Source organism: Piliocolobus tephrosceles, chromosome 1, assembly GCF_002776525.5.
Source record: "Piliocolobus tephrosceles isolate RC106 chromosome 1, ASM277652v3, whole genome shotgun sequence".
Lineage (NCBI taxonomy): Eukaryota > Metazoa > Chordata > Mammalia > Primates > Cercopithecidae > Piliocolobus > Piliocolobus tephrosceles.
In genome coordinates this window covers 106,344,721-106,357,629 of record NC_045434.1, presented here as the reverse complement: position 1 = coordinate 106,357,629, position 12,909 = coordinate 106,344,721, and the positions used below count along the sequence as shown (strand labels likewise).

The 12,909-nt window shown below is 37.0% G+C and overlaps 1 protein-coding gene across 2 annotated transcripts; it reads right to left on the bottom strand.

Annotated features, from left to right (window-relative positions):
* Positions 1 to 1,515: 1,515 nt before the first annotated feature.
* On the bottom strand, positions 1,516 to 12,682 carry SIKE1 (suppressor of IKBKE 1). Of its 2 annotated transcripts, none has more exons than XM_023222774.1 (5): positions 12,431 to 12,682; positions 12,104 to 12,209; positions 11,143 to 11,285; positions 8,357 to 8,470; positions 1,516 to 6,395 (listed from the first exon to the last, which is right to left on the bottom strand). In XM_023222774.1, exons 1-5 carry the CDS (start codon positions 12,599 to 12,601, stop codon positions 6,294 to 6,296), a joined length of 636 nt encoding a protein of 211 aa, XP_023078542.1. In that variant the 5' UTR covers positions 12,602 to 12,682; the 3' UTR covers positions 1,516 to 6,293. The 2 variants fall into 2 exon arrangements, with proteins under 2 accessions (XP_023078542.1, XP_023078543.1); XM_023222775.2 differs by having other exon boundaries at positions 12,443 to 12,679.
* Between the last annotated feature and the right edge of the window lie 227 nt (positions 12,683 to 12,909).

Sequence of the window (12,909 nt, the reverse complement as noted above, 5' to 3'; positions counted from 1 at the left end):
AACACAAACATATATAAATATCCTGTTTTTGCTTAAATTTTAGCCCACCATCCATTGGTGGATCTTGCTGAATCTTTTTGGTTCACAGATGTCCAGGTTTTCCCACATAGAATTATTGAGCCCACCAAGAACACTGATAATGTAGTATTTCCTCAAAGAGTGCTTCATGGTTTCCAGGATTTTATTCCAAGCTGCTAAAAGCCACTGGGGTAGGCAGAATTCCAAGCTGGCCAAGATTGCCACTGGCACTGTACATGTCTTGTATCATCCCATCTTAAGCATAGGTGAAACGTGGATATGAGAAGCTATATCACTTATATCTCTTTTATGGCAAAGGGACTACTGCAGATATAATTAAGATCTCTAATCAGTTGGTTTAATCAAGAGGGAGATATTCTGGTTGGACCTGACTTAGATGTATTCTTAAAAGGGAGTCTATTTGCCAGGCTTGGTGGCGCATGCCTGTAATTCCAGCTACTCAGGAGGCTAAGGCAGGAGAATCGCTTGAACCCGGGAGGCAGAGGTTGCAGTGAGCCGAGATCACGCCATTGCACTCCAGCCTGGGCAACAGGAGCAAAACTCCGTCTCAAAAAAAAAAAGAAAAGGGAGTCTAGAGGTGGGAGGCAAGAAGTCAGAGATGATTTCCTGTTGGCCTTGAAGACAGTCTTTGAGTTGTATAGCTGTACTCAAATAGATTTTGTCAATAATTATGAGAACATGGGAGACAGACTGGAGCCTCATATGGGATGCTGGCTTCAGCTGACACCTTGATTTTAGCCTTGTGAGTACAAGAGAGAAGAACCCATTTGAGCCCTGTATGGACTTCAGACCTACAGAACTGTGATATAATATGTGGATGTTGCTTTAAACTGTTTTGTGGTAAATGGTTATATAGCAGTAGAAAAGTAAGACAGCCAGCCATACTCCAAATTTGTATGGTGGCACACTCTTGATAAAAAGGTGTCAATGGAAAGTACAGAAAATGGCCAAAACCCATGTTATTTTTTCAGATGGTCCTGAGTTTGACTGAAATATTCAGATTGCCTTTGTCTAGTTGTCGCCCATGAGTGCAAACCAATTTTGTATATGCTTACAGTCAACCACGTCGGAACCTGTACCTGTGTAAGACATATCCCAATATCAAAGATGTTAAAATAAGAAATAGAAATGAATGTAACAATCAGTAACATATAAAAATTCATCAATTAGTTCCACACATATTTCTACGAGGCTAGATGACACCGAGTGAGGTTGTACCTAATTTAAACTCTGAAGGTTTGAAGGTTCTGCCTCCTCTTTAGCATTACAGGAGTGATAAAACAAAAAGCATTATCTGCTTTTTCCTATATTAGCAGATAATAACCCTTAATTCACTCTGAAAGTTGCCATGAGATATATCAGTGAAATAACTGCAGAATGTGAAATATGATCTCTTATAGTTAAATGTGTTTAATATAAATGAGGCAGAGGAAAGGAGAATTAAAAATTAGTAAGTAAAATGTTAGCAAAGATTTAAAAAAATGTATAATTTATTATATATGTATGTATTCCTTAACAATATGTTGTATAATCCAACAAAGAAATATATATCAATGAAAATGACAGCTATAAAACAATAAAACGTATAAATTCTAGAGAAATGTTGAGTGAAAAAAAAAATCCTTAGACTACATAGAGTATGATACCATTCTTTTGAAGTTCAAAAAAAAAAAGAAAACTAAAAAATAAGTCACTTTAGGGATACATATGTATTTTAGGTCTTTCTACATGTGAATAAAACTATTAAAAAGCGAGCAGGGGGGTGGGCAAAGATAGGAAAATAGCTCAAATAGATAAAATACAAGCACTTGTAATGTTATCATTCTTAAATTAGGTGATGAGTTATTATGCTTGATAATTTATTTGCATTCCACATTTACCCTTTTATAAGCATCAAATATTACATTTAAATATAAGTCCAAAATTACGTATAAAATGTTGATAAAATTTATATCTGCATGGCTGTTCCTAAAACTATGCTTATTTTATCAAGCAGAGTTCTTGGTTTTAGGCAATTCAGGTTAGTTTTAATAACAACAAAAAAATGATTTTATTAAAAGTAATTCTCAGGTTCTCTAGGATAGCCAACAAACAAGAATTAGAGGTTACAAGCCAGGCGCAGTGGCTCATGCCTGTAATCCCAGCACTTTGGGAGGCCAACGCGGGCGGATCACCTGAGGTCAGAAGTTCGAGACCAGCCTGGCCAACATGGAGAAACCCCATCTCTACTAAAAATACAAAAATTAGCTGTGCATGGTGGTGGGCACTTGTAATCCCAGCCACTTGGGAGGCTGAGGCAGGAGAATTGCTTGAACCCAGGAGGTGGAGGTTGCAGTGACCTGAGATAGTGCTACTGCACTCCAGCCTGGGTAACAGAGCAAGACTGTCTCCAAAAAAAAAAAAAAATAGAATTAGAGGTTATCATTAAACCACTTTTGCTGCTCCTCTGTGGAGATGAATGCAGTAGTGTTGTTAGTCACCATCTTCAAAGGAATCTGCTGCATGGTTCCCTGCTTCTTTGTATCACTAACTTTAAAGTTGAAGGCAGATGTTTCTTCCTTAGCTGCAAAGGAGGCTGATAAAACATTTACCTGGTACTTTCAAATTCTTTAGGAGGGAGGAATGCTCTGCCTTATTAGGTGAGGGATTCCCTAAACACAGGAGTTAGGATATTGGGCAGCCAAAAGAGAAATGACAGATGTCTGCTACAGCCCATTCTCTTGGCCATTCAATATCAACATACTTCTTCAGCTAATTCTTCTAAAGCTATATTCAAGGGGAAAGGACTTGACAATGTTAACAGTCACAGACATTAACAGTCACAGACACTGTTAGTTGCTTTCTCAATATTCTTTCTTCTTACTAATACTGATTTTATTTGGGACAGCTATGTACCCTGCTTTCTTTGCAGGTACCAGTGGCCATTTAACTGGTCAGGCAAGTAAGTCAAAGGGGAATCCATTTGGAATTTCTGGGAAAGCTTTGCTTTCCCTCATAAAAGGGGATATATATATATAGCTGGCACAGGCCATTTCCATTTTTTCTTCCTTGCCTTCAACATGGGCATGACACTTGGCTCGTCAACAACTTCCTAGCAAACACAAGAAAACAGCATGAGGGATGAAAGCCAATACGGTAAGGAGGCAGATCTGAGAGACAGAACTGCACCTTTTCCTGTATATAGTAAGAGTCACGGATTATACATTATTCCTTTCAGTTGAATGCACACATACTCTCAGCTACGCCATTCTAGAAAATAATAATATCTCATTAGTTAAGACTCCATTTATTGAATTCATAATACTTTCTAATATATGAGTTGTGGTGTTTCTTTTGCACTAATAAAAACAGATTTTGCTAATCAAGAACCACTTGAACTCCCAGCAGTATTTGGCATTTAGGCATCTCAAGTTAGTTAGTGATTAAAAATGAGCTTAAGACTGTCTGGGTTTGAATCTTGGTTCCAGTTTGGACAAATAACCACCTCCTTGTGCCTGAGTATCTGCAAAATGAGGTACAGTTAAAATGGAGATTATATAATACAGTACCTGACAGATAGTAAAGCACTCAATAGATGGTAGCCATTATTGGCAATACCATACATACTTTGCTTTTGTGGCACCAAAGTTTTCTATTTCTCTCCTACCAATTTATTATCTCTATTGAATTCTCAAGTTTAAAGTCCCTCTTCTGTATCCTATACAAACTTATATAATGGATTTATCACACTGCATTATAATTATATATATATATATACTTGTCTCCTGTACCAGACTTTTTCATTTTTAAAATCGTAAGTATTAATGAGGAGGTTGCAAATAGACTATTTTCTTTTTAATCTTTTAGAGTGCTATTACACAATGGGGCCTAGACTAGACATTTTTAAATTAGTGTCTTTAGGAATTGTTTGGGATGATTAGAATATAAATTCTTGAACTCCATCACCAAATTTCTATTTCAGTGGGTCAGGGAACCACATTTTGAAGAACACTAAAATAGACCTTCAATGTTTGAATCAAATTATGCATAAGGTATTAATATAAGAATTATATATAAGATACTGATATAATACTACACTAATATAATGTAGTGTTTGTAGAGTTATACACTGCTGAATATACTGTGCTAATTACAAAGTATTTATGACTCTTGTGAGGACCACTTGACAAGGTTGCTATATATATACGTAAAAAAACACTGCACTTCCTAATTTGACTTATTACTGAGTAAAATTAGCTAATCTTCTCAAAATGCAGTTTTTGTTAGAAAATATAATTTTGAACTAAGATTTCTGCAAACCAGGCAAGTTCTTCATCCACTGAAGGAGAAACTTTAAAATGCACTTAAAATGAAGAGCATTCCTCCCCCACTCAATTTTCTAACTACACATTATCTTCATAGCATTAACACCAGCCAGAGTTTATATTATGTAGGGCACTAAAAGCTTCTCAGGCTTTTAATTTCGCAGGGGGAAAAGTTAATATATAGATTTATCCTGACACTTGAGATATAAAGAACTTTAGGAACATAAAGCAGATAAAGGGACACCATATTATACTTTAATTTGATTACTTCATCATTTTCACTGAAATCTGGCCATGGTAAGTTTGGCCATGGCTGCCAAATGGTATAGAGTGCCTGCCTCTTGAATGGATTTATGGGTCACTTAAGGTATACTTCAAGGCAGATGGCTGGGCTAATAGTTTCCTTACTTACTCTTGGGAAATGAAATAAAAAATGCTCACACTTGGAGGTGTTTTTTTGTCAAATTCTATGCAGGATATCGAACAGAAATTTGAAAAATTCTTAAATGACATATACCTATTCATTAACACCCACTGCTCTAGATGACATCCATTAGTCATTACTGCGATCAGATGCTTTTAGGACATCTTTGAAAGATTTTGTTGTTTTAACTGTAGTTCTTTGTAGCATTACAAAAGAAATATTGTATCACATAAAGCACTAACAACTCTTTTTAATACTGTGTCTCTCCCATGCAGTATGGTGCTTACTGTTACTGGAAACTATTGACAGGTTTAGCATTATTTCAACTAATTCTGGGCAAATCTAAATAGAATAGTATAACATGAAGAATTTATAAATTTAAAATGTGAGTAAACTGAGATGGGAATGAGTTGATAAGTTAACCCAGCTGACCACTGGGCATTTGAATCCCAATGTTGCCTACATAGCATTTTGAGTATAATAATTTTCATTAGGTAACAAAACTGCTTCCTCACCTTTTTATATAGCTTTAAAAAAAAAGAAAAAAGACAAAAAAAAAAAAAAAAACTGCTTCTATGTAAAAAAAAAAAGAAAGAAAGCCAACTAACTATTAGTGCTAGGAATGAAAGACATCCAATCCAAGTAAGTGATGGTTTTTAATTATAAAATGGAAATTGTATAAAAATTAAAATAGAATATAAAACTAGTAGGACAACATTGAAAAACTGACTACTTATATTTGGTTTTTTGATTTTTTGTGTGTGTGTTTTTGGCTGATTATATTTAATAAAAGCTACTTTTAGTATTTGAACTAAGTGCACATGTGTGCATGCGCATACATATGACAAGCTCGTCAGCTTTGAACAATATGAACTTTGAACAATATGACAACTATAGTATCACTGGGGAAAAAAATAGCTGACTTATTTCCAAGTATGTTTCCTGGGACTAGCAGTAGGTTCTCTCAAAAGTAAAGGCACCAGGCTATAAAGTGCCAATTCTTAGCACCAGAGAGACTTAAAACTTCACAGGTGAATGACATTACAAATCAGAGAATCTGCTGATCTAGTTCTGTGGAATTGTATTATTTTGTCAAATGGAAAAAAAAAATCAGGGTTTATGCCAAATAGATTTAAAAAGTTAAATCTTTCCTAAAGTTTCCTAGAAGTGTATTTTACAATGCTATATAAAATAAAATTGCTGGCTTATAAAAAAATGCTCAAAGTTTCAGAGATGTGAAAAATAACAATGAACTGAAAACACAGTTTATATAAATCAAGGTCCCAGAAATGAAAATTAAAAGTAGTCTCTTTGAGAAAGGAATGGTGAAATTCAGCATGTATTCACATTAACACATCTGAGAACCATGGACAGCCAATATTGACTGGAATTCTAAATTGCCACCTGATACCTTTAATTAAGATTAAATCAAATCTGAGGCAAGACACTTAATGGACAGTACTTGAATGGGAAGATAGTAACTTCCTTCCTTGATAGACGATCTCCAGCCATCATTCAGGGTTCAGTTATTTGATGGCTTGGGAAGCAGTGTCCATTGAGTTTTCCCTTCTGGTTTGAAGAGACTCACTGCTAATGGACAATAATTCTCGAAGTTCCTTATTTTCAAGCTGGAAAAAAAAAAAAGGCATGTTTATTTCTGGTATATTTACTGTCAAACTGCATTATAACAACACATTATTTTGAGCCAGGAGCAGAAAACATTATTTTTAATTTAAAAAATTTTAAGGAAACAAAAAATCCACTAGTTGAGAATTTCCTTAAATATTACTTATTTATTCATTTAACAAACATTTACATGTAGGATATAGGCAATGATACTCTTTTGTAGTAGTAATTTACTGAGTAATTTCTATATACCAAGTGTTACAATTACAAAGGAGAAACAAAAAACAGGGTACCTCTCCATTTGAGGAATTTACTATGTTTTATTCTTCATGGTTCCCACAGTTTTACTCTTATTTCTTTTATTTTAGAAATTCCTAATAATCGTTTCACTCTGATTAATCTCCTCTCCTGGATATCTTATAGTTCTAGAGAAATGGAAGGAAAGGGGGAAAGGTACTACTTGGATGCCCTGTATATGCTATCTCACAATAATCTGTAGGGTAGGTATCATTGCCTACATCCATATATTTCATGAGGATACTCTGGCTCACAAAATTCCTAAAAGTCGTCCAAATTCAGACAACTTGGATGTGGTATTACTGGGGTCTGAATCTAGTGGTCATGTTTTTTCTACTTGAAGTATTAAGGTAGAATTTATCCCACATTTCCTTAGGGCTGTTTCCATAAGTGAGGTAAATCGAGGATAAATAGAAGGTCATGCTGTCATTTCACTAGCTCCTAATTCCTACTTGGGACCTGTCACTACCTTTGATTTCTAGAGAGAGTAGCTTCCGCTCTTCATCCTTATTCTCTGCAGAAAATTCTGGTAAACCAAAGCATTTTTAGCTTCACCAAGATGTGCAGAAGTCCCAGCTAGAGTAACTAAGAGATTAGAGCCTGTGGTCGATGAATCTTCAACCACATGAAGTGCTTCCTTCAGTATTTGTATCTGTCTCCCAGCATTTACGTACTATTTAATATCATACGATACTAGGATTATCCCTTCCACTAGACTCTGGGCAGGTACCTGTTTTTTTCTCTCTGGTATTTCTCAAAGGCCCCAGGACAGCACCTTGTAATAAGCAGCACACAAACCATTTACTGAAATGCTTTGCTTTTTTTTTTTTTTAATTTTTTAAATTTTTGAGACAGGATCTCATTCTGTCACTCAGGTTGGAGTGCAGTGGCATGCATGATCATGGCTCACTGCAGTCTTGACTTCCTGGGTTCAGGTGATCCTCCCACCTCAGCCCCTGAGTACCTGGGATTATAGGAGCACACCACCACACCCGGCTAATTTTCTTTATGTTTTTTGTAAAGACAGGGTCCCCGCCATATCGCCCAGGTTGCTCTTGAACTCTTGGGCTCAAGCAATTCACTCACCTCAGCCTCCCAAAGTTGAAATCCTTAACAATTTTATGAGCACACTAATGCCCCAAACCTTTTTTTGTAATATATTCCTGTTTTAATCAAAATATGACATAAACATAGCTTTTAAGAAATCAAGACTACAAGGCTTATACAAGCAGTTCTTTGGCTTTGTAACCCAAATGCAACCACTTTTAACACTTTTATCTATTTCTTTTGGTATTTACTTCTGTAATTCTAAATAATATGCTTATACTGCTATTTCCTGATCATCAATTTTATACATTATCTACTTCACTTATTATGGCAGATGAAGGATTTTATCTCACATATAACTTCTCCCCTCCACTCCCTCTACCTTCCCATTATAATATCTCAAGTTATTGCCAATACATAGTTGGTATTTCCACTGATTGCTGTTTACTATATTTCCTTTCTTCAAAAGAATATAAAAGAGTATGAAGGAGGAGTTTTAATTTTAAATCATGAGCACACAGAAAACATTAATATATTACAGTGATGGGATAGTGATGGCATATCTTCCAGACTCCGAAAACTCTGAAATACTGTGAACCTAAAATAGCTACAATCTTACCTCTAATTGGGCTAATTTTTCCTGAATCTTACAAAACTGGTCATCATCCACCTGAACTGCTTTCCTCATCACTTCTCCCATTTCGCAGATTCTGTCAATCTGACTCTCAATTTCCTGTGAAGATATTAAGGAAACAAAGGTGGAAAAGTCACCTGTTCTCTATATATAAAGAACATAAAAGTGTGTGCATTACAATTTTTAAAAGTTCATTTAACCTATGATACAGAAATTACAATGGAGTTTCACTATAATTTTAGTCCTTAGACATAAAGCCATAGTAAAGTGACCTTGTGGTATTCACAGATAATTTTTTTTTTTTTCAAAAAATCAATTGTGCAAGACAGTGTGGTGATTCCTCAAGGATCCATAACTAGAAATACCATTTCACCCAGCCATCCCACTACTGGATATATACCCAAAGGATTATAAATCATGCTACTATAAAGACACATGCACACGTATGTTTATTGCGGCACTATTCACAATAGCAAAGACTTGGAACCAACCCAAATATCCATCAATGATAGACTAGATTAAGAAAATGTGGCAAATATACACCATGGAATACTATGCAGCCATAAAAAAGGATGAGTTTATGTCCTTTGTAGGGACATGGATGAAGCTGGAAACCATCATTCTGAGAAAACTATCGCAAGGACAGAAAACCAAACACCACATGTTCTCACTCATAGGTGGGAATTGAACAATGAGAACACTTGGACACAGGGTGGGGAACATCACACACCGGGGCCTGTTGTAGGGTGGGGTAAGTGGGGAGGGATAGCATTAGGAGGAATATCTAATGTAAATGACGAGTTAATGGGTGCAGCACACCATCATGCCACATGTATACATATGTAACAAACCTGCACGTTTTGCACATGTACCCTAAAACTTAAATAAAAAAAAGAAGGCCTCCTTAAGGGGATCCTCATTCCAGTTGTATATGTTCTATTGATACCATTACTAAGGAATACAGTTTTTAAACAAATATATAATGTTTCCTATATTTAAAACCAAGAAGTGAAGAGTAGAATGCATTTTGTTTTCACTCTTTGCCCAGACATCAAGTTGATAATCCTATGGTTATCAGTGATATGCATCAGCTCGTAAGTAACCCTTCAGTATGTGAACATGGGGAATTTTTAAATACTGGGCTCTTCGATATGGATTTGTGTTACAGTCATGTTATCATCTCACGCCTTCCAAGATTTCGAAGGATCTGATGGCTGTAATTGCAGAGAATAAATGAGTAATCTTTAGTCTATTTCAGAAATAGAAGGCCAGATGATTCCCTTTCCATAAAGGATTAAGTTTTCATCCAATGCCAACTCTGATAAGGCCTTAGTCATTTCTGTGGGTGAAATCTGATCCGATGCAAGCAATGTTATTTTCATTTCTGAAAATTATCTATGTCCAGTGCATCAATCACCCAATAGGTCCACACTCCAATAAAAATATTTGAAACGGAAAAAAAAATCAGTTGTAGTTTAACTACCCATTGGATGTTGGATACTATCTCTAAGTGGCTATTTAACTTAAATTTGACTACTTTCACTGGCAGGAAGCTTACTACATTCCAAGGTGCCTTATTCTATCTTTGGATAGATAAACTATCACTTAGAAAGTTTATCTATCTGAGTAAACTGTCTCTTTCAAGGTTCAGGTTTTTTCCTCCATATGAGAACAAATAAAATCTATTTTTCTCTTCCAGTTGAAAGCCATTCAAATATTTAAAATATCTGTTTCCTAAAACTTTTAAGTCAGTAAAATGCATTCAGTGGAATTTAAGATGAAGCTTATATTTCACTACATCTCACAGAAATAGTAGGCTCCAACCTATACATCTAGAATTAAATGATACAGTACACACGAATGTTCAATGACAACCATGAAGCACCTACAAACATAAGAACAATTACTGAGTCTCCCAAATTAGATAATAAGCAATCAAAGCATAGAAACTATGCCATATTTGTTTTTTTTTAAAAAACCATACTTCTATCCCCTAACAACATAGTATGATGCTATGTGGTTCAGTTTATAAAAGGTTTATTGACTGCTTGCTGTATGTCAGGTACTATGTTAGGAATAAAATGTGAATTCATGTCTCACAACCAAGGAGCTTAAGTGAAATGTATAATAACCAACCAAGTAGTTACTGGGCACCTTCAACACTAACTGACATTACGTTTGGTGTGAGGGCTAAGAATTAATGAACATTTTCAAAAGAGATCTTGGTGAGGGAGGGGGAACATTAGTCCCACTCAAATAAAAGGACCTGAGCAACCACTATCCTTCTTTCTATTCATATCTTTACAAAGCCATGGCAAAATAAACAACAAATGTGATAAACATGAAAGGAAAACAAGCTTACTTTTCTTCAAAGACAAGCACACATAGCCAGGCACAGTGGCTCATGCCTATAATCCCAGCACTTTGGACAGCTAACGTGGGTTGATCGCTTGAGCCCAGGAGTTTCAGATCAGCCTGGGCAACATGGCGAAACCTCATCCCTACAAAATAATAATAATAATAAAAACCCCACAAAAATTAATAGGGCATGGTGGTGTGCACCTGTAGTCCCAGCTGCTCAGGAGGCAGAGGTGAGAGGATGGCTTCAGCCCAGAAGGCAGAGATTGCAGTGAGCTGAGATCGTGCCATTACACCGCAGCCTGGTCGACAGAGCCAGACCCTATCTCAAAAAGCAAAAAAACAAGCACACAATCTAAAACAATCTCAAGATTTCAATTTGGTTCATTTCAAATTTATTCAAAGTTTCTTACTGCAGAGTGAGACTGGTGAGCTTTCAGGACTGGTTCAGCATCCACAGCTTTTTTAGCAACCATTAACTGTAACATCTGTTTCCGGTACTTGCTCATGATGAGTTCCAAAGCATCCTGGTGTTCCTCCAAGGAAATCCACAGCTCTGTCAAAAAATAAAATAACTTGGCAGTGATGTCTGAGAGACAGTTCCCAAATCCAAAGTCTTAACAGTTGGAATTTTGTAATACTATAGAGATAATATGAATCCAAGGTTGTAAATCAATGTTTCAGTCCACAAAACTGAGCAGTTAAAGTCTATGTTAAAGGTAACTTTCTAGGCAGAGAAGCAAAGTCTTGCAGTAACAACAATGGATATGTCATCAGAAGACATGGATTTGAGTTCAGTTCTGTAACTTGCTTGGTTAATACTCATAAGTAAATCATTTAGCTTCTCTATTTCTTAACAGCATTGTGATAGATAAAAATGAAGATATGAGAATACAGTAGAATGATATATGTGAAACCCCTCTGGTAAACAACTATTAATACTACAGTCATTAATAATGTACTAATCAAGCCTAAGAATATATACCCTTAGAATAAAATTCTGCTGCTTCACCTTGCACAAACAAGAACATAAACAAAATCTTAAATCTTACCTTAAGTGTTTATATTAATACTTAAACATTAAATTTTAAGTCCATGAGGATATGAACTCTTTTGTTACAGATCTGGGGATGCTTAAAAATAAACCATGCAATAATTCTAACTCTACATAGCCCCTCTTTGGTAAGCTGCTACAAAATCAGTCAGACGACCTTGAAATGGGTAATCTAACAAACTTTACTGTTACTGGGCCAGCACAGGAGGACTCTCCTACTAAAAGTACTGATCTGGAAATATATGTACACCCTTGTGAATGTTTAGGGCAATTTTGCAATAACTTTAAACTATTACCAGATATGAAAAGGCCTGACTAACCTCTGTTTTCCTGTTGCAAGTCTCTAATCTGTGTGTTCTCTTGAGACAGCAGAATGTGAGGTTTGTATTTGGACATGTCCTTCATATCGGATGCATCCTCTTGATACTGGACAAATAGAGACAGTCTAAGCATGCCTTAAAGAGAACAGCGGCAGATGCAACTCAAGAGGCAGAAGTCAGGGCTCTAGGACAGGATTCTCAGCTCCGACCCAAGAAAAAGGTCTCACCGCCGCCCTCTGAGACCGGGAATAAATTTCAGGCCGAGTTCCCACTTTACCTCGCTCTCCACCCTTCAGTGCCCAGAATCCGAGAGCACTGGACTCCTACCCTCTGCCTGACCTGGTCCGGAAGCGCTGTCCCCGCCTCCCGCATAGCGGCTACCCGCCGGTGCAGCGCTGCCGACTGATCCACCAGCGACTCGGCGGCCGCATCGTGCTCCCGCAGCCTCTCCAGGAGTGTCTTGGCGTCTGTCAAGATCTTCTCGATGGTGCAGCTCATAGCAGCAGCACAACCCCAGCCCCTGCCGGGCTAAACTACGCGACTCGCTCAGATCTTCTGGGAGTCTGTCTCAGCATTACTGGCGTCACTTCCGGGCACGTTTAAAAGGTGTCTTGGCAGACGCAAGGGGCGCCTGCGCAGTGGCAGCCTTTTTGCTGGTGCACCCGCTGTTACCTGTGGCTTACTTGCAGTCCTGCCTTACGCGGAGCCCCAGATCTGCCCTTGCCACGCTCTTGATTTCCAGTTACCACAGCCTGGTGGTCAGGCCATGATGAGCTGGGCAGAAGGAAGGTCTCTCTTCCCCACTG

Excerpts from the sequence above, each read along its gene's own strand:
- SIKE1 (XM_023222774.1), bottom strand. The coding sequence starts at position 12,601 with ATGAGCTGCACCATCGAGAAGATCTTGACAGACGCCAAGACACTCCTG. Across the intron at positions 12,210-12,430 it reads CGGACCAGGTCAGGCAGAGG|TATCAAGAGGATGCATCCGA; the intron begins GTAGGAGTCCAG and ends CTATTTGTCCAG. Across the intron at positions 8,471-11,142 it reads CTCACCAGTCTCACTCTGCA|GAAATTGAGAGTCAGATTGA; the intron begins GTAAGAAACTTT and ends ATATCTTCACAG.